Source organism: Lepisosteus platostomus, chromosome 6 (assembly GCF_059453375.1).
Source record: "Lepisosteus platostomus isolate fLepPlt1 chromosome 6, fLepPlt1.hap1, whole genome shotgun sequence".
In the NCBI taxonomy this organism is placed as follows: Eukaryota; Metazoa; Chordata; class Actinopteri; order Semionotiformes; family Lepisosteidae; genus Lepisosteus; species Lepisosteus platostomus.
The window spans coordinates 32,669,187-32,695,048 of NC_142616.1; the positions used below are offsets into that span (position 1 = coordinate 32,669,187).

Consider the following 25,862-nt stretch of genomic DNA (forward strand, 5'->3'; position numbering starts at 1 on the left):
GTTTTCTTCTTCCCAAATTAAGTAGAATTACCCAAGTTACATCTGGCAAGATTTTTTTATTTTTGCCCTGAGCACCTTTTGTATAACTCCCAGGCATCATAATCAACACCAAAACCAACACTGAAGACACTGCGTCATTTTATTGTACACCAAAAACCTTTGCACACTCAAAGATATATCAAACACGCAAGGTCCTGCTCAGGAAAACTTTACTACTGAAGCAAGGGAAGTACATTTTAAGTGTGCAAATTGTTTGTTTTTTATTGTTTTTAAGATTTGGATAAAAACACAAAATGTTGAATCTGTGGAGGATGAAGCCTAATAAGTACAAATAAGCAGGTGGATCCCTGGGGGCATTTTCTGTGATTTCAGTGCCTCCTAGTCACTACTGGTATATGTAATGAACAAAACAATTTGGCCAATAAAATCAAAAAGAAGCTAGTAGCTGAATTTTAATGAGTAATCAGGTGGCAGCATCTTCAAAGCATTTCTATAAAATGGGAGAATGTTGGAATTGTAGCCATCACAGAGTGTCATGCACAGCGAGACTGATCAATGGAATTGTCTATGTGTTCTCACCAAATATTGATTTTAAATTTAAAGATTATCGTCATGAACAGGACCTTCTATACTTAATGTGTCGGCTTCATGTCACTGCTAAACAAAATCTAAGTGCCCCATTATCTGACCCCACCTCAAGCATAAGCAACAGCTTTGTAAATGACTCATCTGCAAAGAAATTGTTTTGAAATAGGAAATGGCAATCTTTCCCAGCAGTTTTACAGGTCATCCTTCTTGGAGTAATTCAACTTTTAAGGGTGTGTGGAATTAGTAACGAACCAATATTGATACTCCAAAAAACACTGTAATTCATTCATTTTAAAAGGGATATTTGTAATTCATGTGCATCCAGAGGGAATACGTGATCTTAGTATAATGTTCCTTGCTTTTCAGTTGTGCAGTTGGTGTAAGAGACAGTGTGTCTGATCAAATATTTATTTTCTAGCAGAGAGTTTGGGCTAAACAGAGAATAGACAAGACAAGAATAGACCTAAATCTTCTAGAATTCTTTTTTGTGTGTACAGCCTCCACTTTTTTACATTTCAATTCTACACTCCGGGACATCGTGGACAGCATCATCTGCAGGCATCTGAACAGAAAAGGTGACGTTTCCTACAACAGTTTTTACCACAAAGCATCAGCCTAGCTCACAATGTTTCTAGATCCGTGTTTAATACAGCCCTTTGAAAGTACATCAAAAATGTTGTATTGCTCCACATTATAATTGAAATTAAACAATGTTTCCTTCTTCTCCAACAGAGCCCTTTATAGATGCTGTTATACAGCACTTGCTGTTGCAATGATGACTAAGGAGATATACATCTATAAATGATTCCCTGTAAGTGTTTACCTATCTATTTTTAGGGGAGCCCCACTTTGAGTCAATTCGGAGTTATAGAAACCCTTAAATCCTAGTGCCCAGTGACAAAAGAGCAACTGAAGGAGGCTGCATGGTGAAATCGCTGGGACCGGGAAGAGTGGGAGAAGAGCCTTTCTATTCATGACCTTTCAGCAGCAGCTTGATTACACAGCGCACATTAAATCAAAGGACGGGTACGCAAACACTCACTGGAACACATTCGGAACATCAAACAACTCGCACACCATCCATTCCCTCTGAATTTGTGCGGTTTTTATCCGTTTTGCTAACAACATTAATTATTAATGTTGAACTGAAAAGCATATAGTTCATACTTGTATATTTAACTGTAATAGAGTCCATTTCTGCTTTAACAGTCCAGCCTTTGGTTTTTGCCTTCAAGAGATCATGATGAATAAAAGCTCAATAAATGGTTCCTTTTGTTTGGGAGATTCGGCACATACATTTGAACAAATTCGAAAAAAAACTTTGAGTTCAACCCAATAATTTCAAGTGACCATAAGTACTGGGGAGCATTCACTTAAAGTGCATTTGAAAGTCAATACCAAAGGCAATTAAGGCTATCTGACCATGACTAAATAAAACAAAGTTTTCCCGGATAACATATTCATCTTATTTTTGGTAAACATGTTTGCACTACATAAGAAATTATTAGGCACATTCTTGTAGCCCAGCAAATTGGTATTTCTTTTGTCTAATCGTTTTGTTTTTTTGAGTCATCTTTGATTAAGAAATATTTTCTGTAGCCCACATTAAGATTAAGAAAGTGTATATTTGCTTTATTAGCTTTTAATAGTGACGACATGATTTTAAAAATCAGTTATTTAACAGACTTCTTACTGAATGAAGTCTATTGTGAGATAGTTCAAAAAAGTAAGTCATCTCTAAGCATGGTCATGATTACGTATGAAAGGTTTCAGTCTTTACTGTTTAGGGTGGAAAGTGAGCGGGGAATGCTAACACTGTTTGACACAGCGGAATGGTGGCCTCTTCCTGCTGAATAAAGATGTCTTTCCTGGCAGGTACCTTATAGCTCAGAGCATCTTCCTCATCCACGCGGTCATGCAATGCCAGCTCATGCAGGTTACCTCAAGGAGATACTCAATACACAAGTATGAGCCCATTTAAAAAGAAAGTTTTAACCCTTGACATGCTTGACGAAGGAACCACAGTTGGCCACAAAAGGCAGCAGAAAGCTTACAGGATGAACTTAAGTTTTTTTTAATAAAGTAATTTTAATAATTTATCATATAAAGCCTGTATATTTTAATATCTACATTTTAAAGACATGAATTCCTCTGAAACAATTTTCACCTATTAATAAGCAAACCACTACTCCAACATTACTGCACCTGGACAGCTAATACTAGACAGAACCTAAACTCCATCACATGACAATAATCCTTACACTATATAGCATTCTTCTGAACACTCCAGTCAAAGCGCCTTACAGGTAATGGGGAATGTAGCCCCACCTGGATGATGTGACGGCAGCCAAGGTGCACCAGTGTGATCATCATCTATCAGCTATTAGTGGGGAGAACAGAGTGATGAAGCCAATTCGTAGATATGGATTATTACAAGGCCATGATTGGTAAAGGCCAAGGGGAAATTTGGCCAGAACACCAGGGTTACATCCCTACTCTTTTTGAGAAACGCCCTGAGATTTTTAATGACCGAGGAGAGTCAGGACCTAGACTTTATGTTTCATTGGAAGGATGGTGTTTTTTTTTTTACAGTATAGTGTCCCCACAACTATACTGAGGTGGAAGGACGCACGCAGATTGTGGGGTGAGCGCCCCCCTACTGGTCCCACTAACATATGCATATACATGTGCATATACACTAATATATAATATATAATGCATATGTACGCAGTGCATATACATATATATAAGGCAGATGCAATAATCGAATACATAGATGTGTGCATATATGTATTGAGATAACTTTTCATATTCATGTGGTAAATATTCTGACTTATCATTTGAAAACAAGCTTTCACATTTCTTCACATGCAGGAACGTTAAGGTTCACACAATAGATAATCACATTTCTGAAGTGTTCATTCCATCAGAACAAATCAAAGACACCATTTTATTCTGTAAACAGGAGGATGAGCAAGCCTCTCTTGCAGCAATCGACTTCACTGCAAGAAACCGGTATCTGCCTGGTGTGAAACCCTGCTCTGCCTAAATGATTCTGTGTTTTTTTTACTAATGTCTGTAGAATTGTTCACTTGGGAAGATAACAGTCAAGTTTCAAGTGCCACAGTATACTAATCTTATCTCATAAGAAAGGTATAGGCTATCATACAATGTATTATATCAACAAATACTATCCCAAAACTCCATGGAAACTTGACTCAATGCCCTTCCACTATCAAGAAAAATTACTTCGCCACAAACAGTGGAATCACTCAGGCAGATGTGCAAACACGCCTCACAGAACAAACCAGATGATAGACTAAATATCCGGTAATAAAGAACTCCACTCCACTGCTGTAATGGAAAAGGTCTAAAAATATCCCACTGTTTTATTTTCCCCAAAACAAACCTTACATGCTGTATGTCCAGGGTGGACTTACACATCTAGTTTCTGGTTAGACATCTAGTTTTCCTGAATGGCCTTCACAAAAAAAAACACAATTCAAATGACACGGTGATGGAGGAGTGAAATTTGCTTTTTACCTACATAGTTCAGTGCTATAGGTTTTAGTGAGTGCATGTGTGTAAGTGACAAAAGTGAGCCTTCTGTCGCTCTGTGCACCGTACCTCTATGCTGGGAAATACAGCGCTTTGAAAAGCCTTCTTGTTGACGAGGGAAACAAAAAGCCAACCAAACCGCTTCAGCTCTTACTCACTTGGGATTCTGTTAACACCAATAAGGAAACAAAACCCTGGTGATCTCAACGTACACACAACACATTATTCAGGTGGTCCCAGAGGAACTGTAAAAGTATTTTAGAGTTATCCAAAATGCTCGCTGCTCTCTCACTCCATCCACCTCCATCTACACATCCAACACTGTGATCTCTTCAGGTCAGAACAGCAGTGGGCACATCTGCAGGATATGCTGGATAGTTTATTATTGCTTGCTGAGCAAACTAATTTGTCTTTGCAAAGAAAGCTTTGTGTGGTGGAATCTCATGCAGTATTAGTCAGCCAAGAGTATACCCTTAACCTTAGAGCTATCGAATCATTTGATTTCTTCAAACCCAATATCCATAGTAAATGGAAATCTGTTGCTTAAATGTATATATTTGGTATAACTGACAAATATTTTTTAAATGCATAGCAAGAGCTAAAACTACATGCGATAAAGACTTGATTTCAGAGAACAAACTGCTTATTGATCCTTTTTCTGCGAGAACAGATCATGCTTTCAGTGTAGCAGAGAAAAAAAGCAGAGTGACCTTTTCAAAATGGTATCTGCTTTAATCCTCCTGCTTGACTCCTGCTGCGATTTTAGCTTAAAAAGGCTGCTGATAAAACAGATCCCAAATGCCAGCAGGGACCCATTTGGATGAAAGCTGCATCTGAATACTAATATAAGCAAGACGGTGGAATTTTAACCCTTTATTTTATAGTTCTACTTACAGTAGCTGAAGATGTAGGAAAGCTTCCAAGAGTGGATCAAACACCCTACATACTGGCATTTCACTTCCAGGCTTTTATGTCTAAAATGGCTTGTCTGTCTGTCACTTACTGATACTGTACAATGCTTGTGGTGACACAGTATACTTCTTACTGTCTGACAGAAAAATACACAACAAGGAAAGAACAGTCAGGGTTTAGCAGTTAGTTTTTTTTTTCTTTACCATCTCAGCATTCTCTTCAGCTTAATACTTAAGAGTTATACTTCTAAAGGGTGAATTATACACCACTTATTATTATTATTATTATTATAAAAATCAGATAATAAATTCCTTGATGCAACATTTTTGAGTTGTCTATCGCTACAATCTATATCCACAGAATTGAAGAGCAGTGATCACTAGTCAAACAGGCAAATTATGAAATCTATCAGTTATACAGTATATTTCAAATAGAAAAATGTATGCTTGGCCTGCTGATCAAAGTGGTCATTTGCACAGTAAATGATACTCATATTACCTATGAGTGTAACAGATGCTCATAAATTATCCTAATGATCTCAACAGAAAGCATACTACATTCTGATCAATCCTATAAAAGTAGAAATGTGTGAAAATTAACCGCACAATTAAAAATAAAAATTAACCGGCACTTAAATGGGATAACAAATGGGATAAAATGGATAGAAATGGGATAAAAAGCAGTATCTCCAACAACAAATAACCAGATAAGGTTTGATCACAAACAGGTGGTAATGTGTAAGAATTGAATTTTCATCACACCATACAAATATAAAATTGATCCCTCGCTATACTGTACAAGTTTTCTTTTATACAAGACATGCTGTGAGGTAATTCCTACCTGTTTTATATTTAACTAACACATTTTTACCCTCGAAAGACTTCTCTTCTCACATTTTCTCATTTTCTTTTTCATTTTTATTGCATTTTAACTTTTTTATGTTTGCATGTCTTCAGTGCATATAGTACAGGATAATACCAAACGCTTTTTTTTTTTTTCCTAAGGATGTAACTACTGTACTATAAATGAGCAGGAGTTTTCTAGATTTCCTACCTTTGGTTTATGCATTGGTTAATGCCTTTAAGCATGTTACTTGAATAATTAACATGGAATGTTACTGTTTTCATATTAAGTGTTCTGTGCTGTGTTAAGGTGAAGTTTGGGTTTCCGAGGGAACACTTGAGTTCTAAAACCAATAAGATATTATAATATGAGAAGTAATGGGTACTTAGTTTCCATTATCCAAATTTTCACCTCACGAGCAGTTTTCAAGGAATAATGAAGCTTGTTTCGGATTAAATATGATTTATTTTGTAAGAGGGATTACTGAGTAGAAAAACAATTTAACTTTAAAGAAATGTTTCATACTGGACTGTTCATCTTACACGTGTGTTTTATTTGATTTTATATATGAAGTTGGTAAAAATGCTTTTCTAAAACCTTACTGGATGTTAAAAATACCTGGCCTCATATTTTTTATATTCTCATAACCTACTGTATGCAAGTATAGCTTAAACTCAATGAATAATATGGAGTTTTATACTGTATAAACTTAAAGAATATCACAAGAAGGACCTCTTTTCATGAAATTAACAGTAATATAGAATACAGAAACTAATCTAAAAACTAAAAAATATAGAAACTATTCAACTGTTTCTATATTTTTAACAGTTCAACTTTCCACTCACCTACTGACAACAAGCAAATGATACAAGTAGAGGGAACTTTCCACATCCATCAATGTTTAAGTCTGTTGGCGCCCGACACATGCAAAATTTGGGCATTAATTTCTTTAACCGGCAAGCAATGAAGAAATGCCATATGTTCTGAATTTAGAATGCTGCCTAATGTGTGTCTGTGAGCCCTTTTTCACTCTCTGATTCATCACAGTGTTTTTTTCTATTTAACAAATCACGTTTGCTTCTCATATCTGTAAAATAAATCAACCAGAACCAAATCAGTCCCTCATAAAAAAATTGTTTTACCACATAGCCCATAAACAATATGTTTACTGCTTACATATTTCAATAAAATGAGCATTTATTTTTTTAATAAAAAAGGTCAAAAACATGCAACATCATAATCATTTTTAAGAAACTACTTTAAGAGGAGAATGCCACTCTGGAATAAAAGCAAAATAATCTCTTTTGTCAAACCAGAACCAAATGACATCATCCAATTTGATATCTGGACGAGCATATAGAAAAGAAAATATCCTTGTTTAAGCAATTAAGATATTAAAAACAAACATATACATTGCTGGAAAAAAACTGTGAACTGCGAATTATAAACATCTGGAGTTTTACATATACCAAGCTAATACTAATACTACATTGGAAGACCCTTTTTTATCATAACAAAACTATTGTAATTACGTGGCTCTTTTTAGACTTTGAACTTTCGTGTTCTTGTTCAATTTTAAGTTCAAGTATTGTATGACAAAGGTTTACTTAGACACTAGTTCAACTTATACAAGCCTCAACTAGCTCAATTTTTTTGTATTATGCGTATGAGTAAGTGTTTATTCATGCTTTGGTTTGGAAGATCTTGATCGAATATCCCCAGAAGCAGAGTCATTAAGAACATTTAAGAAGGTTTTAATTGGATTCTTGTAAAGTTAATCTATAGTCCTGTGCTCCTTGCATCTTTTACAGGATATTTGTCTTTTTTGCATTTGATGATCCACAGTAAAAAGCTTTTCCTCCCCCCCCCCCCCTTCTTCTGGTCTAAAATCAGCCCCTTCCCTGTTACCTTTACAGGGAATACTGAAAACTACACAAACTGGATGGTAGGCTGGGACAAAACTTGCTTCTCCTCTAAAACCTCAATACACCATTTATTATATTTTAAACTTGCATGTTAAATGTATGCAGGACCAAACTGACAGTTTCACATGAAGAGCACTTCAAGGTGCATTTTGGTACCTCTCTATGCACGTTTGTGGGAGTGCCCTGTGGCAGAGAACCTTTAGGCGTGTGTGCCTAATGTGCATTTAGATGTGACTACTGTCTGTGCCAGTGAGCAAGTGGTTGCTCCTTTTCAATCACAGATGTAAAAGGTACTATTATCCTACTTTGGGTATGATACCATCCACTAGTGGGTTTAACAGCAGAAAAAAAAATCTTACAAGGATTAGTTCAGGCCTGGATACTCTTAGATAATTTTGTCAAATGAATGAAACCAAATGTACTTATGGAAAGAGGAAAGGCTATGTTACTTTTTAAAAGTGCAGAAAATCTGATAAAATGGTCAAAAGCATTCCTATCTCCTTATAGCTATCATAATTAACCTTTTTGTTTTTGTCTGAGAGCTCTGAGAACCCGTATTCTTATGCTTTCTTGAAAAATAAGAAGGCTGTTGCCAATAATGACCATATTTATACTAATTTTGAAAACTGGTTAGAGTGGTTAGTGTACGGGACTGATGGGAAACAAGAGTCATAACATGAAAAGTACTTTATTTTTCTTTAAATCTGAGACTTACCACCGTTTTGCTTTCTAACCCCTTTCACACACAAACCCACGGCATATCCTTCATAACACTGCCACCCTGTGGGCTTAAGAAGCCTAACCCTTTTCCTGTAGGTGATCTTGCCATGGTATTGAATTATCTTTGAAGCAATTAGCACTTAATTGCATCTGAAACACTCAAATGTCACTTGCCTGGCTCAAGCTTTAAGTGGACAGAGAAGAGTATTAAGCTCACAATATCGAAAATCTCAAGCAGAAAGTAATTAAACCTGATATTTTAGTACGTAATAGTTACTAGTCACTAATTCTTCTTAAGGTCATTAAGTCTGATGCAGCAAAGATGGTCAAAGACTAGACAGCCTAGCAACTTGATACTGGACAGGTATCCTATAACTGGTAAGCTATTAAATTTATGCTAAAAGTTAGACTCCTGCGTCAACTAAATCCTTTCAAAATCACCATCATTGTATGAATCACCTAATTAAAACTACAGATTTCATTAAGCTAATTTTCTGTAAAAAACTGCACCTGAAAAGCTTCTACAAAATCTACTACAAAAATAGTGACATATGCAATAGGTCATAAACCATTTTTAAAAAAAAAAATCAAACAACTCCCCATTCACAAACTGCACTTAATGTCAAACTTCAATGGCTTTTGAAACTTTGTAGTGATACTGCAAAATACAGTTAACTCACTTTAACGGACAAAAACTGGTAAAGGGGGAGTTTGTCCACAAATGAAACATGTGGTGTTGAACTGCAATCTGCTGCCAATATACTGGCCTAACACATAAAAGTGAATTTGAAATGCAGTGATGGACAGCTTTAGCTATTTTGTAAACGTCACAGTCTAGTGAATAAAATAAAACAGGTTTGCGAAGCTTTGAGTGCTCCCACTGAAGAGATAGAACAGTTTTGTAAGAAACCAAACACATTAATCCAAGATGAAGGCATCACATTATACCCACTGTACAATGCTAACAAGACTGGTCTCTTCTTGCATTGGCTCCCAGGAAGCATACAAGCATTGATGTGAAATCAGCAAGGAAAGGACCTCAGCATTACTGCGTGTACTTGCTGACTGCTTACACAGATCGACACCTGTAGTTTTGGGTCATGGAGAATGAGGGTCCAACAAGGACATAATGAACAAGTCCCTTGCCATTCCAGAACAGCTCTGTTGACGTCTGACAATCTTGTCTCTTAAGCGAGCGTGTGTTTTGAGGCTCGAAATATAATTTAATGGACATAACTCAATACCAGACACTTCTCTTCCCTTAATAGTGAGGACATGCTGCAATTCTAACCTAAAAACAGTAGTTTTACATCATTTAATTTTTAAATCTTTATGTTAAAAATACAAGCACTTCATTCTCAAACCAGGATTTTGTGGCTTTTGGGCAACACAAGCAATTATTCAAGGAGTATTCATTTAGGGCGAAGAAAAACTCACCTAAGCCTCACTCTTCCCAATTCCCAGATTCCAACATCTGTTTTTATCTAACCTTTTTATTCTGTGTAAAGATTATTAATTTGGGCCTCAGGATAAAAAGAGATTTTGTCAGCAAAAAGTCCCGGCTATCATAAAAAAAGTGTGCGAGTGTGCAGTAGTTGGAAAAATAACCAACAGGGAAGGCATAACCGTGAAAGTCCTTGTGAAGGACAGGCTTCTCTGTTTCTGTACTGTAAATGAGCTCTGAAACAGCTTCCCAGAACAGGCTCGGCAAAATGAAATCTCTCCAATGTTAGCGCTCTGAATGACTTACTGTCTTGATGGAGCTCCGTGCTTTCTCTTTCCACTCACTGCTGCTCAGCTCCAAAGTACAGTGGACATACGTCTCTCGATCATACGACCCCAAGATGAACAGCCTTCAAGATGGAAAAAAAGAGACATCGTTACTGTCTACCAGGGAAAGCAAGACTGTCCAGAGTGTGCTTCATTCAGACTATGAAAACAAACAGCTTCATTAGTATTGGATCAAATGCACATTCAATTACCAAATCGCTATCAAGATTACAACATGTATCTTGGACTAAGACCCCTTCTTGTCCCATACGAAAAGGTGAGAAAAGTACAGAACTGCTTTTCAAGAGTTACAGGCATAGAAGGGAAAACAACAAATTAAAATATCACTATTATCAAAGCTACTGGCACACTCAGACAAGACAACATATCATTCAAAACAGCTGGAAAAAACATAGTTCAGAAGTTTCATATCCTTGAGCATAGATGAGATTCCCAAACCTGAATAATGTTCGACAGCTGAAATGTTTCTTCTTTATACTTTTTCGCATTTATTCCAAAAGAATAAAATAACCAAAATACATTATAAAATAAAATGTTGTTCTGGAAGCAAAACAAGGACAATGCAAGAACTGCAGAACATGAGGTGATGGTTTGCAATAGCATTTCACATATTTATGTATTGCATTAACATAGAAAAAATCTTGGTTATTATATCCAGTACTGCTAAGCAGGCATGAGAAAAAAACGTTCTTGCCAGTTTGAATTTTATATGGAAAAATAATAAATAATGTTATAAAGACAATGCTATGTTATGAAAACTGGAAAAATGTTTTGTAAGCCCCATCATGCTTTCTAAAACCAGACTGCTCCTGAGAGACCCATTTCTAACAGTAACACCAAAACAAACATTTCATATTTGCACAATTACAATAATAAGGAGCATGTACAAAAATATAACAGTTAAAAATAGACTGAAAACCCATATTAATGATCTAGATGATCTTGTACAATGTACATGAATACATATCGGTGTATAGTTGGCAAGCACAATGGAACAAACCTCTACTAAAGGGATAAAAACCACTATAGATCTCGCCTGTTATGGAGTGGAATACCGACCACGAAGGAATTGTAGCTCAGAAGCTGTGGAGGTCAATAGCTGTCGTACTCTCGCTGAAGTGTTGAAAAGATTGACAATTTTTTGCAAGTGATGGTTTTTGAGAGTCCTATCCTCAAATGTAAGTGATATGATGAAAATGTATGAAGCCCCTCATGAGCTTTAGGTTGCTGTAGACATTTGTTTGAATAATGTCAGCTGTAAATGTACTTGTATAAGAGAGTTCAAGTATAAAATATGAAAGTGCATGCACAAGCAGTGTGAGTAGTACATCAATTATTAATTTTTTTTATGATCTTAAACATCCTGCACTCGTCATCCACTCCAGCCAACTCCTTAACACTGCAAATGCCGAGAGTGAATTAGAACGATCGAGGGCAATGACGAGGCACAGTTGAGGGACTAGGAAGAGCAGGTTGGCAAAGCCTGATCTTATATACGGTATTTGAATTTGGGACTAAACAGAAATATGTAATCAAAGGAAAGCAAACATTAAGACGACCAAATTCGAAAACATTAAGTCATTTTCCACATTTTAAAAGACACATATGCACAAGTACTGTACTTCTTATAGTACATAAGATTTTGTAAAGAGCATAACTTGGCTGCCCTGGCTTGAATTCCTGATGATTACATGGAGTGTAACATTTTTAGGATCTTTTCTTTGTAGGCTTAATTTATGTTACATCTTGAAAAGCAAACTACAAAACATACTCCTTGACATAAAAGAAGTGTTATTTGACATTCCTTTCTTAAACACTGCCCGCTGTAAATATTTCTCAGGCTACATATTAAATATAATGTGCACAAAAAGACCAGCATGGAGCTTTTTCACAGCTTTAATGTGCCATTACTACCCTCTGCTGGAAGATATATGGAAGTAACGAAGAAGCTGTCTTTACTTGGGAACACAAACTAAAATACACAGAAATTCAAATTAAATGAATCAACTTGGATCAAAGGGCAAGTGCAATGCATTTCCTTTATGATTTTAACTTCATTTTCAAATTTTCACTTCGACATACATTTTATTAAACAATGCTTTTGACTAAACATTTGTGTACATATGAAACTATGCAACATAATTTGTCCTGTCCTTCATCTTCAATATGTGGCAGTGGAGCACACCCAGACATGCTGGCTTTTCTGGTTTCCCTTCCACTTGAGGTCCAGGATACATACAGGAGCTGCTAGCTAAAAGGCATCAATCAGGCAACTGAACCGTGAGATTTAACTATCTAAATCTGAAGTATTTATTCATTTCAATATGTACAACCAACTTTTTCGGTTTTATTTTTTAAGCAGATGACGTTTCCCCTCTGTAGGAAATATCTAAAAGTTGTCTCCATGTCGTGTAAAGCAAAGCAGACTTGTATTTGTTCTTCACAATCCATACTGTTATATTTTTGAAAGGTAAAGAGTGAAACATAAGAGTGTCACTGGCTTCTCTTGGATATGTAAATACCACTTTAATTGATACAGGTGGGTCAGGATGAAAAAATCTGCCCTAACATTGTAACACAATCAAGTGAATTATATAAACCTGCTCCTCTAGTTTGTGCCCTCTCATCATATCTTTCCTGACAGTGTCAAAGACAGTAACATTATTTCCTCTAGAATGGAAAGAAACGGACTACTTGTGCTTCACAACCCGGAAAGTGCTGCACAACACACAAGCCTTCAAAGCAATGTCTCCATCTAGTGGAGACAGCTATAAATAAAGTTAAAAGGTGGAACCGTGGGAAAATTGTGAACTTAAAAATTGTTATAATTGACAAGCTCCTACTGATTATAATTTTATTTTCAGTATTTCTAATAGAATTCATTCCAATTAAGCATTTTCTGTATTATGCATAAATTCTCAGTTGATCTTTTTGTAGTGTTACACACCTCCTGTAAATCACTTCTGAGGGAAGAGGGCAAGAAGGACAGAAGACCTCTCAGACAGGTGGACTTGCCACAGAGACCTTCAGTTTTGGGCCTCTGAGGTTAAACATATTCATGGTAATGTTGGTATCGTGGCTAGATAAAAATTAGTACTCAGCTCTGCACAGCTTAAGTGGACAATTATTTAATGGGCTTCTACAGCTAGTTTATTTTGTGAGGACAATTCAGATCACAGTTCAGCTGGCATGTATGTACAGCTCATTTTGGTAAAAAGAAAAAAAAATGTGATGATTTCGGATCAGAGTGTGTACCTAGCACAAGAGCTTGGGTTCCTTGAAAGGGTAATCTCAGCTCAATAAAGAGGAGCACCAACACAGTTCAAAGTCAAGTAGAGACGTGAACTACAGATTTTCATATATTTCACAAAGAAAACCAAACCAACTGGTTGATGCCCAATACCCTTAATAGCTTTTTTTTAATTCCTGTCTAATTCTTTCTTAGCCCAGGCTGGGGAATAGGGCAAACAGCCCTGGCTAAACCCAGTGAATGGACAAACTGGTTTGATTTAAAAAATATATTTATCCTCACTCTTTGTGTCCTGTTGGTCAAACAATCTAGGATCCAACATACAATATTAAAGTCTAGATTACAATTTGAGTTGTAAACTCTCAGCTAATAAGTGTGGTTGGCTGACTTAATTAGGGATACTTACAGTAAAATGGAGAGAGAGAAACAGAAAACAATGTATCATTACAAAACTGTCATATTAATACAAGGAAGGCTGATAAACAGTCTTTACAGATAGAGGCATTGGAATATCGTTTTGAAACATTAGCTGTTTTCCTAAAGTTTTGAGTTGGTTTGTTTCCTGTCTTTGAAATTGGGGCCAATTTGTTGCAATGGGTGACTGGACTTCTTCATAAGGCACCATGCAGCTTGGTGGTCCTTGAGGTTCCATCACTGGTGCTCTTAAGGTTTGTCTATATGCTACCTTTAGAGAACATGAATAGAAAATACAAAACATTGCACTTGTCTTAAGGGATGTAAAGATATAGATAGGTGAATTTATAACATCACAACTTGATTTGAGAAAATGTATTGCTTGTTGGCCTTTCCTGTGCTAGAATGAGATGCCTTCCAACTTGTAAAATGCAGCTCCATTAAGTCTCAGCTAGGGATTCTTTATAAGACTATAAAACTAACACATATAACACTAGTTCACTGACTACCAGTGAGTTATTGAATTGATACAGTAGCTCTGAGATGGCTCTTTGGGAGAAGACCTCTAGCCAGTATCCACCTAAATTCTGCAGTCTCATGTTAAACATTACAGGTGTTTAAAAATGTTTAAAGAATCCAATATAAAACTGGAAGTAAATTATACCTGAAATACCATGTGCAAGAAACTCTTGACAGGTCTTTCAGTCTTTAAAAGCATGCCAACAGATCAATTCTTTACTTTGCCCAATAATTATTACTATAGTTTCCCTACAAATGCTGAATAGTATAGCAATATGAAGTGATCACCTATCCCCTTTCTCAATTCTGATTAAGATATGAGTATCTGTTTGCATGATATGCACTGTACTGCACTAAGAAATAATAGACAAGTGCAATTTATTATTAATATATGGTACTTGCTGAATTTACTAAAGTAAAGCCTTTGCCTTAGTGAAAACACGGTGATGCTAAACCCTCAACTTGTCATACAAAGGTAGCTAAGCAATGGCGATGTACAGCTGGGGTCTTTAAAATTTTATAAAACTGAGTGAAGGGCAGAAGAGATACTTAGGGAAAAGGATACTTTGCTCGGACAAAAGCCACAATGGCCTTTTTCATGAGCTCCTCCTAACCGTGACCTGCATTGTATCAATTAGATTAGGTTACTTGGGATTGTTTTGATAGGAACTGAATGGCTAAATTATGGCCTGTGGCTCCATGTAGGAATCAAGAGAAAGAAAAAGTCGATTGTTTGTAACTCAATTATGGCCTAAGATATGCTCCAATGGAGCATTTTCCGACAACAAAAGCACAAGGCCTCAGTCTCGTTATTTTAAATGACATCCAACATTAATTCTATCGATTTCAGCCGTTTGTGCTTGAAGAAAAGATGACAAGTTTCACAACAAAGAGGAACGTTCAGGTTCTGCAGATTTTTTAAGTTGATTAAAATAAACGCAAAAAAAATATTTGTTTAATCGGAGTTAAGCAAAGTCTGGTATCTGACACAGATCTGGCTAGTACTGTGCAAGTCTCTAAGAAGTACTAATCAATACAGTTGCAGCTTCCAGCCTTTTAATTTTATTTGGCTGTCTGAAGACCACAACTAATAAGCCCGGTTTACTACAAAAGAAGGTTTTGCTGGGAGATATAATGGTTTAATGGACAGTAATTAATCAATTAAAAAACACAACAAAAAACAGCAGCCATTAGCTCCTCTGATTAAACTATTTCCCTGAAATTTTGTTTTTTATTGAATAGTAGTTTATTCAAATCTAATTTAAGATTAGATAGAAGTCATTTAGCAGTCCCTCAGTACAGAAGACAGTTCTAAGTTCAGGTTTTGAGTTTCGTGAACAATGAATGTACTTGTTTTAGTCAAAGCACTATGCAAGTTTCAATAATGCTGTAGACCACAGCTGAATAGTGGCCATCTATTCTTCAAGCACTTCATATTGGACAAATTAGGAAGCAAATCTTGCACAAAAGGAGAAGAACCTTCATCTGTTCAAATGCAGTCACTGACAAAAAATACTGTATATTTCTTTTATGTATCAAGCACTATCAGTGCTCTGCTAATGCAGCCTTCATTAAATGGATCTGCTGCTGTGTTGAATGTTCTGCAGTTAATCGTATAACCCACACTTTTTGCAGCCACAGCAATGTCATGCAGCCAGTGAATGCTATCGTGTAAGAAAGCACAATGTGGGAATCTTTGGCAAGCACATGCAACATAAAAAGCTTTTAGCACAAAATACGAACATGGACAGATATTCAGCACAACCTTACAAATTAACTCGGGGAGACAAGTGTTAATGTTTACTTGAATTATAAGGACTACTGTTTGTGCTATTCTAAACTGAACACCCACATACAGTGCTTTCTGCTTTGAAACCAAATCATTTCTACCCACATATTATTTGTAATAAACCACTGGAATAATTCTAATTCACTTCACATATAGTTTTGTAAGTTTGAAAGCTTTTTCATACATAGAAAAATTCTAACGGTATTAGTCTGTTTTCACAGAGAAACCCCTTCCGGTTCCCTTTTTTACACTACAGGGCCTAGTTGAGTGAACAAACCTGAATCTTAGTCAAATGAAAGCACTTGTCAATTGACCTACCTGCCGCATTCAACCAGCATGACTCTGAGTCTCCCCTCGACCAGCCGTGAGTCCTGAACAGAAATGTCCAGGTCAGAGGTCTGTCCCAGCAACGGCTGCACTTGAAAAGGGAAAAACGGTTTGTATCTGGGAAGAGAAGACCAAAATGATCAGTTAATGAGGCTGTCTCCATACCACAAAAAAAAAGATTTTTCTTTGCTGTTTTTTTAACTACACATATTGTTCAGTCTACAGAACCCCTCAACTTCTGTGGGGGTATACAGTAAATGATGTGATCTGTGCTCCTTGTATAGCGATGCACACAGGAAAGTGGTAAAACTCCTAAGTGCTTAGACTTTAGCTTACTTAAGAAGCCTGGCATTGGGTCAAGTGGCTTTATGAAAAGGAAAGCTTCAAATCATCCTGCTTTCAGAATGTATTATTCTACAGCAGTACAGGTATATTCACAGCTGAATGTATTAAAAAATGAAGGTAAGGGTTTCAAACTGATATTGTCCTCTGCTTGCTTCCTTTGTCTGTTAGAGATCATGGCAATTAATCCTGTCCAATATCTCTAATTCTTTAAGTCTTAAAGGATTAAATGCTTTAGTGTGACATAATATTAACATCACCAGGGAACTACAAAACTAAGTAACTTACAGTCTTCAATTTTATTTAGGAGTGCATAGAACAATAATTTTTCTAGTTTTCATTATTAGGTTTTCAATTAGCATTTAAATTAGCAATCTTCTACAGTGATTACATTGCTGATCAAAACAACTTGTTTGAATGTGGAAGAGCTACCATATTTACCTTAGAAATACATTTTCAGATGAAGAACGTATTAAAACAAGAGCACATGAAATGCCATAAATTGCATTTCTTTAGCGCTGGTTTAACCCTTGGAAAAAAACAACTGGTAAAAACACTGATTTACTTGAGACCTGCAGTGGGTAAAGACAACTTTTGCTATGATCGATATAGACATATTTTACCTGTGTGGGTGTGGTTAGAGAACAGTTGCTTTAGGCAAATATAATGAAAATGACATTTAAAAACACTTGAATATCTTCTTTAAACCCTAAATAAAGAATTAAATCCATTCACGTTGATAAGAAAAATGGTTAAAACAGATATTTACACATAAAGTTTAAATGCTTTATTCATAAAAAAATCAGACCACTCTGAAATTCTACTGGTTGAAAAATATAACAGTAAATGTTGATTTTCAGTGTCTATTTTTAATCCTTAGACTTGCAAGCTAGACCCAGACATATTAATAATGCAAGTCTTTAAAAAGAGTGTCTAAGTGACAGAAGAATGGTGCTGAAAGCTTCATGGCTGGCCACTTCCTTCTCATGTGATTTCTAGCTATAAATGAACCACTGCACTACTGCCTTTCTGTGGCATTTTACTACAAATGTTAAATCAAGTGTCCTAATGTTATGGATACATCTCTTCTGATCACTGTCTGTAATTATTGTAAGAGAAAAAAGGAAACAGTCATCCTAAATATTTACTTTAAGTGCAATCTAAAAACAATTTAGTATCCTTTCGTGTCTTTTCACCTCAGTTCAAGTGTAGCTCTGGTCATTGGGAAAGAAAGGTTCCTGTTTTTTTTTTCCCCTTACAGGACATTGGTCTGTATCACAAGAGCACAAGTAAGCTGTGAACACACTGGACAGAAAGAGGAAGAGCTTGAAAGACTAATAAAACAGTATCAAGAGGCCTTTCTACACTGGCTGGGCAACTCAGCCTACATAGCAAAAACCTTTAAAATATGTTTTAAAAAAGTAGGCATCACAGTGAGGGTTTCACTAACATGATGTTTTACAAGAGAACACATAAATTAAAGGAAGTACACAAAAAAGATTGCAAGATTACACTTCATTAGAAAAAATACACTGGACTGCATTTTCACTGTAGATGGGAAACTTCAGTATTGCTCAACTGTTCTTGTGAGGATTAAGAAATTAAGACATCAGACCTCGGGTACAGCAGGTTGCACCACAGATCTCTCTCTCTTAAGCACTGCAGATCTGTCAGTGAAGGGGTACCTAACACATAGCATTGCTAGGCTATCTTACATCTACATCCCAGGCACTTACGTGTCAGCATTAGTATTGCTGTAACCTGCCGAGTCCTTCAGTACAAACGAGGAGGAGCAGGCTTCTATAAATACAACAGAGATGCTGGTGTAAAGCTGTAAAGCTCTTAGAGGAAATTCCAGGCTGTGCTGCATTTTCTGAGCTCTTCCCGCATGACTTCACCCTGCATTAAATCACTGTCCAGAGAGTATGGACTATGGCTTAAGACTTTACAGACCACAAAAGACTTTACAAACAGTGCTAGAAAAAGGCATTTCAAGCTTAAGCACCCTATCTCATCCAATTCATGTCAGGATTTGTCCCCCCAATTGAAAGGCATGTTGGAGGCAACCTTCACAGTCACAAAAGGCCAGCTGATAAATAAAGTGTTTAGGCTCTAATAATAATAATCATCATCATCGTTATTATTAATTCCTTACCACTTATACAGTATAACACTTTCTGGACACTCCACTCAAAGCATTTTACAGATAATGTGGACTCCCCTCCACCACCAATGTGCAGCACCTGGCTGGATGATGCGACTGTTGCCAAAGTGCGCCAGAACGGCTATCAGCGGGGAGAAGAACAAAGTGATGACGCCAATTCATAGATGGGGATTATTAGGAGGCAATGATTGGTAAAGGACAGGGGTAAATTTGGTCCGGATGCCATAGTAACATCCCTACTCTTTTTGAGAAACGTCCTGGGATTTTTAATGACCACAGAGAGTCAGGACCTCGGTTTTACATCTCATCCAAAGAATGGCATCTTTTTACACTATACTGTCCCCATTACTATAATCAGGCATTAGCAGCCACACAGATCGCAGAATGAGTGCTCCTACTTGTCCCACTAACACCTCTTCCAGCAGCAACCTTAGCTTTCCCAGGAGGTCTGTCAGGTATTGGTCAGCCTCACACCTGCTGAGCTACAGTAGGTTGCCAGTTGTGAGCTGCAGAGTGATATACCTGCTGGCTTAGGCTGTAAGGTAACTACTTCTGCTTATGCATGAAGTTATCTTCTCCCTGTGTAAAACGTCTCAGAAAACTCGGGGATAGAAGCATCTTTACGTTTCCCCTGAGAATCTAATTCTTCAAGTTTGAATGGAAAATCCTGACTTGTGTCTGATTCACTGGGAATACATTAGCATTGCATAAATACTGAAATCAATCTTCTGGCAAGCAGTCATCTTTACAGCAATACGCAGGGTTAATTATTAATAGCAAGACACAATAACATATTTTTGAAAGAATAAGGGAGCCTTATATTATTTTTCTGAAACACCCACATATTTAATGAATAGCTTTACCTTCATGGTTCTACTTATTTACTTCTAAACTAGGCATATTTAAATTAGAAATAATCACATGAATAAACTCTTAAAATAAATTTCTAATTTAATTATTTGAACCCAGAAAATGAAAAGCAACCTTTTCGGTATGCATACCAACTCTCCTTACCCAAACAGAAGAAATGTAATTGGCCTAGAAAGCTTACTCAATGCGACACATACATCTCATGGATGTACCTCAGCAAGCTGGGGTATGTGAAAAGACAGATTCCTAATACAAGAAATTGTTTATGGCCAATAAAGTAATAATAATAAGTAAAGAAACACATGATTTGTAAATTCCTGTACTAAATGTATTTAGTAATACCAAATCTATCCAGTCAGAACATCTACCAGCTGATCTTAAAATCATTACAATGTTTTTTAAACGAACAGCAGGCATTATATTTCAGAAATAGGTGCATGATACCATAATTTAGCAATGACATCTGTTGGGTAAAAAGACACTGAAGGTGTAACTCAAAGAACCAGTTGCTGTAAGCTTTGAAAAGCAATGTACCAGAAGAACCAGCATTAGAGCCTTATTAAACCAATTTTTAAAAATCTACAATGTACTTAATACTTAACGTACATACTTAATATTATCAATCTATATGGAATGATGCATAATAAAGCAAAATATGTTTAATTTACAAAGCACTACTGTCACTAATTCCAGAACAAAATGTTTAAAAAGTTAACGGACCACCTATTCAGAAACAGAACTCCCGAGTCACTTCATGACCAAGCGAAATGATGGATGGAGCTACAGTACGTAGATGCATTTGACATGTACTTAAATATGAAATCTATCCTGAAGTGCTACTGAAATGGCTATGAAGAAACTAAAACTAAATGTGTTTGATTAACTGTTGAATTAATGTCCAAGGAATGACAGGGATTTAATAAGTTTCTCATTGAGAAGTAGTTGAATACATTTCAGGTATTACTGGTTCTTAAATTTGCCCATACTAGTTTCTTGACAGTTTAAGGTTTTACTACATTTGCATAAGCAGCCTAAAATCTAAGCATATTTTATATGTTTTTTTTTCCTGAGCATTAGTGCAATTTGTATAAAAGCTTGAAGCTGGCAAATCCCAAAACTGATATTTAGGTTGTCTTGGGTTGGATGAACACCAACAAAAATCCACAAAATGTAGCTTTACCAACAACTAGGGAGAGGAGATATGGAGGCCCACTTTGCATTGCACCGTTACAGTCATGACACCACAGATGGCCTTAGATTCGGTTTGAAGCTTGTGTGGTATTCTGCTGAAATTTAAAGGTTAGAAACTGAGTGCTGCCCCCACTCAACTACGCTTCTCTTTGCTAACTCATATGGCATGTACTCATAATACCTAGTTTAGATGACTAATGTCCTTTAATTCCAGTGGAAGCAAATGAGTGAGACATATCTTCCGCGCTAAGGATACAGTATCAGTGAGGGACTGGCTTCTCATAGGCTGCTAAACATCACTGAGGCAGATATTACAGGTCATGCCGTCTGGGTGCTAGAAGATGTGCTGTGGAACTTCTCAATGCCACTGCTGTGCGACAGATGCCCAGGGGCTTCACGTTTTATCTTAGTTGTCCATAACCAGATCCATGGCTTCCAAGTCATTTCAACAACAACTACGACAGAATTATAGCATAAGCTAGAGGCATGATGTTCCGCCATCTCAGCACTACTGGACCTCTTGGGGTCTGAAACCATCTGCCTCTCCCAGCATACTTCCCCTGACAAAGTGACCACAGTGACCTGGCTTTCAATTAGTTTTGCTTTCCATATGCCTTAAAAGCTAACCACTTTGGCTGAAGTCATCAACAGCTCATTGGACATTCAAAGTGCAATCAATGTGATCATTAACAGTTTTTCTTGCCTTTGTCTTCTAAGTCCCAGTCCATGACAGAGCAACTGGTACTGGGCTGGCAAACGGAGCTTTTCGAGTCAAGAGGCTGAATTTTCTGATTGGTGGCTGGGACACCTGCTGACAATGATCTGGCTGTTCTGTGACAACATTCCACTGTGCGGTTTCACAGTATGTTTCATCTTGCTCTGCCGAGGACATAGACTTTAACCACTCTATTGCGTCATTTACACATTGGCTTTAGCTCAAGGCATCTCGAGATGGTACACTACTGCTCAGAACAGTAACAAGCACACAGTTTTCCTCGTTCAATAAAGTCAGAAGAATCTTCAATTCTGGGGTGCATAGAGAGCTTGTGTTGTAAAAGCATAATGGAGTTGACACATTTCTTTGTGTCTTATGCAATATGAGGCTTTTCCTGTTTCCTTCTCTATTTTTCAAAAAGCACATTTCTTCTCTCATTAAAAGCCACCCTGCACAGTTTCTAGACAGGCACTCCCAGAGAGCTTCAAAACTACTGAGAAAATAGAAAAGCTTGGACTGAAACTGCTCTCTTATAGCACTAGGCAATATTGTGTCTGCACAATTTTTTTAAGGTCCTTATCATAACATTATTTTACAGAGACTTGACAGTGGGCTGTCCTGTTTCTTATGACAATTTTATTTAAATCTCACCAAGCCAGTAGGGGTGCACAATCATGAACCAAACGAGCACTGTTTCTTCTGCACACTCTGAGTACATGGAAATCAACAACCTGTTCAGATACCATCTCCCGAGCTTTCAAAACACAGCCATAGCAATAAATTAATACATGGTTCATATGGGTAAGTCCTGCCCTTTTACTATTCTAAACGCATTTTCATACAATTCAAAATGCACTCGGAACCTTTTGACATGTACAGGTTGTAGAAGATAACTATTGCAGTTAAGCCAGCAGACTTCACTTTTACGGTGACCTCTGCCAGGCCAAAGGTTGAAAAAGATTTTTCTTAAAGAAAAACGATCCATTTTTAAGTCTGTATGCCCCAAACACCCAGATGCATTTTCCCCAACACCACCAGTGTCTGGCAATAAAACGCCTCTTCAACTAAATTGTTGCAGGGCAGCCCTTTCCCCATTTGGTTTTCAGAACACAACAGTTATGAAAGTCTGCTCATCCTAAGACAGTCACATCAAATACGCATTCCCACTATGCCACGGGCTAAATGGGCTACTGTAGCCCATTTTCTCATGGTAGTGTTTTTCGCTGCAGGGCAAAAAATTCTTTGAGGCTTTTCCAGCAAACCAGAGCTAAGAGTCAACACTGACTGAGGGAAATGAAAACATCCTTTGAAAGGGATACAGTTGGCTGCTGCTTGCCAGTACGTGCACTTAGGTTCAGGACACCAGACCATGCTGACCTCAAACACAAGCAAAGACGTCATTGACCCAACAACCTGACACTTTAAACGATATTCTAAACATTTCTAGCATTTCTAGAAAAATGAACAAGTTTTTGGATCAGACCTTTCATCTTGGCTTGAAGAAGCTAGGCGAAACTGGGCCTTAGCAGCATTAAGACCAGGAAACTAAGAAAAAACAAGGTTGTAGCTATAAGGGGTGTTGGTGGACCACTAGGGGGTACTCTTCCCTAAGTACTGTACTTCAATTTTCAAACTAATACCCCATTACAGTGACAGAAGACAATGTTGTGTGGCAGCAACAAAATGTGACATGTTAAACTGAGATTTCTGCCTTAATTCAGCTGGTCATGTAAAGTTCTCACTTCTCTGCCCAATCTTTTCTGTAGCGGGAATTTGGATGTGAGTAACACAGATGGATGCTGCAATTCAGTGGTGAAGGAACTGGGTCTCTGACTAGCTGCAAAGATCTGCTGAATGAAATCCACTGTAAAAATGCAATTATTATTAGCAATAATTATAATATTATGTGCTAGGAGCACTTCTCAACTAGTTAATCATCAGATGAACATTAGAACAGCCATGAACAAGAGGCCATTTGTCCCCCTGTTCTCAGTTGGTTCTCTTTCTTTATAGTCTCATAGCAAACACTTGTTGTTCTAGACACACCATTCCCAAGTGTGAAATCCACCCAAAAAACCCTCTATCTAGCCAATCCAATGTCAGCAAATGTAGGCTGTCTGAAATTAACGTTTGCACAATACAACTCACTATAGGCACTAGATAATTAGATATTTTTGTATAACTATGGCAGTGTTTAAGTATCACATGTAGGAGAATGTGGCTTGCCATACCTGATCTGTGTGTACAAGCAGTCTGAGATCATTATAATCCCCAGGATTATAATTAATATCCCCAGGACTATTAACAACAACTTTTCCATCCTACAGGATGATCCCTCCCCATCGGGGCCCTCTTTTCTGACCGCCCTATCATCTCATATTGCCGAACACCTAATCTCTGTAACCTTGTTCACAGCTCCCTTGACCGCCCTCAGCAACCATCCACACCAGGCACTTTCCATTGCAACAGAGCTCGCTGTATCACCTGCAAGTACACAGCCACCACCACACTCATTCAAGGCCCCTCAGGACAATTCCGGATCACCCAGATGGCATCTTGTACCGCCAGCAACCTTATTTACTGTATCTCTTGCAGTAAATGCCCAGCCATCTACATTGGAGAAACAGGAAGGAGACTCGGAGATCGCTTCAGAGAACATGTCAGGGCTGTGAAGATTAAAGATCTCTCCAAGCCCACTGTCTCTCATTTCACCTCTGACAGCCATGACCACTCTAATCTCTCCATCTGTGTTCTCAAAGACAGTTTGCTGAACTCATACATCAGAAAGACTACAGAAACCAAAATTATCCTGCAGCTAGGATCACACCTCCCCCCTTCTCTTAACGACAGACTACTTTTCTTCTAAATTCTCTCTCTTCATTTTCAGTTTCATTTCACACTTCTCTTCACTTATCCTGACTTCACACCTCTTGATTGGCCTCTCTTTCTGTCCCCTGCTCCCGCCTCTCGCTCCTCCTCTCTCCCAGCTTTTGTTCTCCCGCTACATTACCTTTGCTTACTGCCCTGTCTTTCTCACACCTGAAGAAGGCTCCATGGCCGAAACGTTGTGTTTTCTTTCTTCTCTTTTCAGCATGGAATAAACTTGTTCCTTGAGATAATTATAAGCCTACTACAGCTTTTGTCATCTGGAAAACTTTTAATTAAATCCTTTCACTATAAAGCATAAGTCAACATGATGAGCAAAGAACAAAGTTAACTCTAAAGGACTTGCACCTTAAAGAGAAAGGAAGAATAAGAACTAACGTGGTCAACTACTATAAAATGCAGGCAATGACAAACTCCCTACTCATCCATTCCATAAAACAAAGCACAAATGAAGCCTATCGCTTTCAGTAATTCGCTGGCTTCATCCACTGACTTCCATTAAAAATACATTAAGTACAACCTTCTCCTTGATTGAACTGTGACACACATTTGTTTGTCTTACAATTACATTCATGTTGCTTGTAAGCCCACATAAATGCACTTCACAAAGGTTCAGTAGTCTTCAAGTGCTGAGGAAAAAAACATTAAAACATCGCCAAAATCCAAATTACTATTGCACTTTTCTTTCCGACTCTTTCTGTCACTATCTTCAAACACCTTTCATCTTGCCTCGAACTACTCCCAGATGTTCAAGACAAAACTGAGATAAATACCAGGCTCCTGAGGAAGTTAGATAAATATGACATGATACATGATTGCATATAGCCCTGCCCCACAGGATCAGCAATCTCGTGTAAGACTAGATACAATCTAAAGAAACAAGTAATAGGTTTATTCCATGCTGAAAAGAGAAGAAAGTAAACAACGTTTTGGTTGTGGAGCCTTCTTCACACCCGAAGAAGGCTCCATAGCCGAAACGTTGTGTTTACTTTCTTCTCTTTTTAGCATGGAATAAACCTATTACTTGTTCCTTTGCAGCCTATGCATGCTGACGCAGC

The 25,862-nt window shown here is 37.3% G+C and overlaps 1 protein-coding gene across 1 annotated transcript in view; it reads right to left on the minus strand.

Moving 5' to 3' along the window:
* pdzd8 (PDZ domain containing 8) overlaps positions 1-25,862 on the minus strand; it is a 62,073-nt gene that overhangs the window by 23,413 nt on the left and 12,798 nt on the right. Inside the window, exons 2-3 of the mRNA XM_088635467.1 lie at positions 16,628-16,753; positions 10,297-10,399 (exon numbers count right to left, since the gene is read on the minus strand). Coding sequence (XP_088491593.1) covers positions 10,297-10,399; positions 16,628-16,753 — 229 coding nt within the window. The remainder of the gene's footprint in view (positions 1-10,296; positions 10,400-16,627; positions 16,754-25,862) is intronic.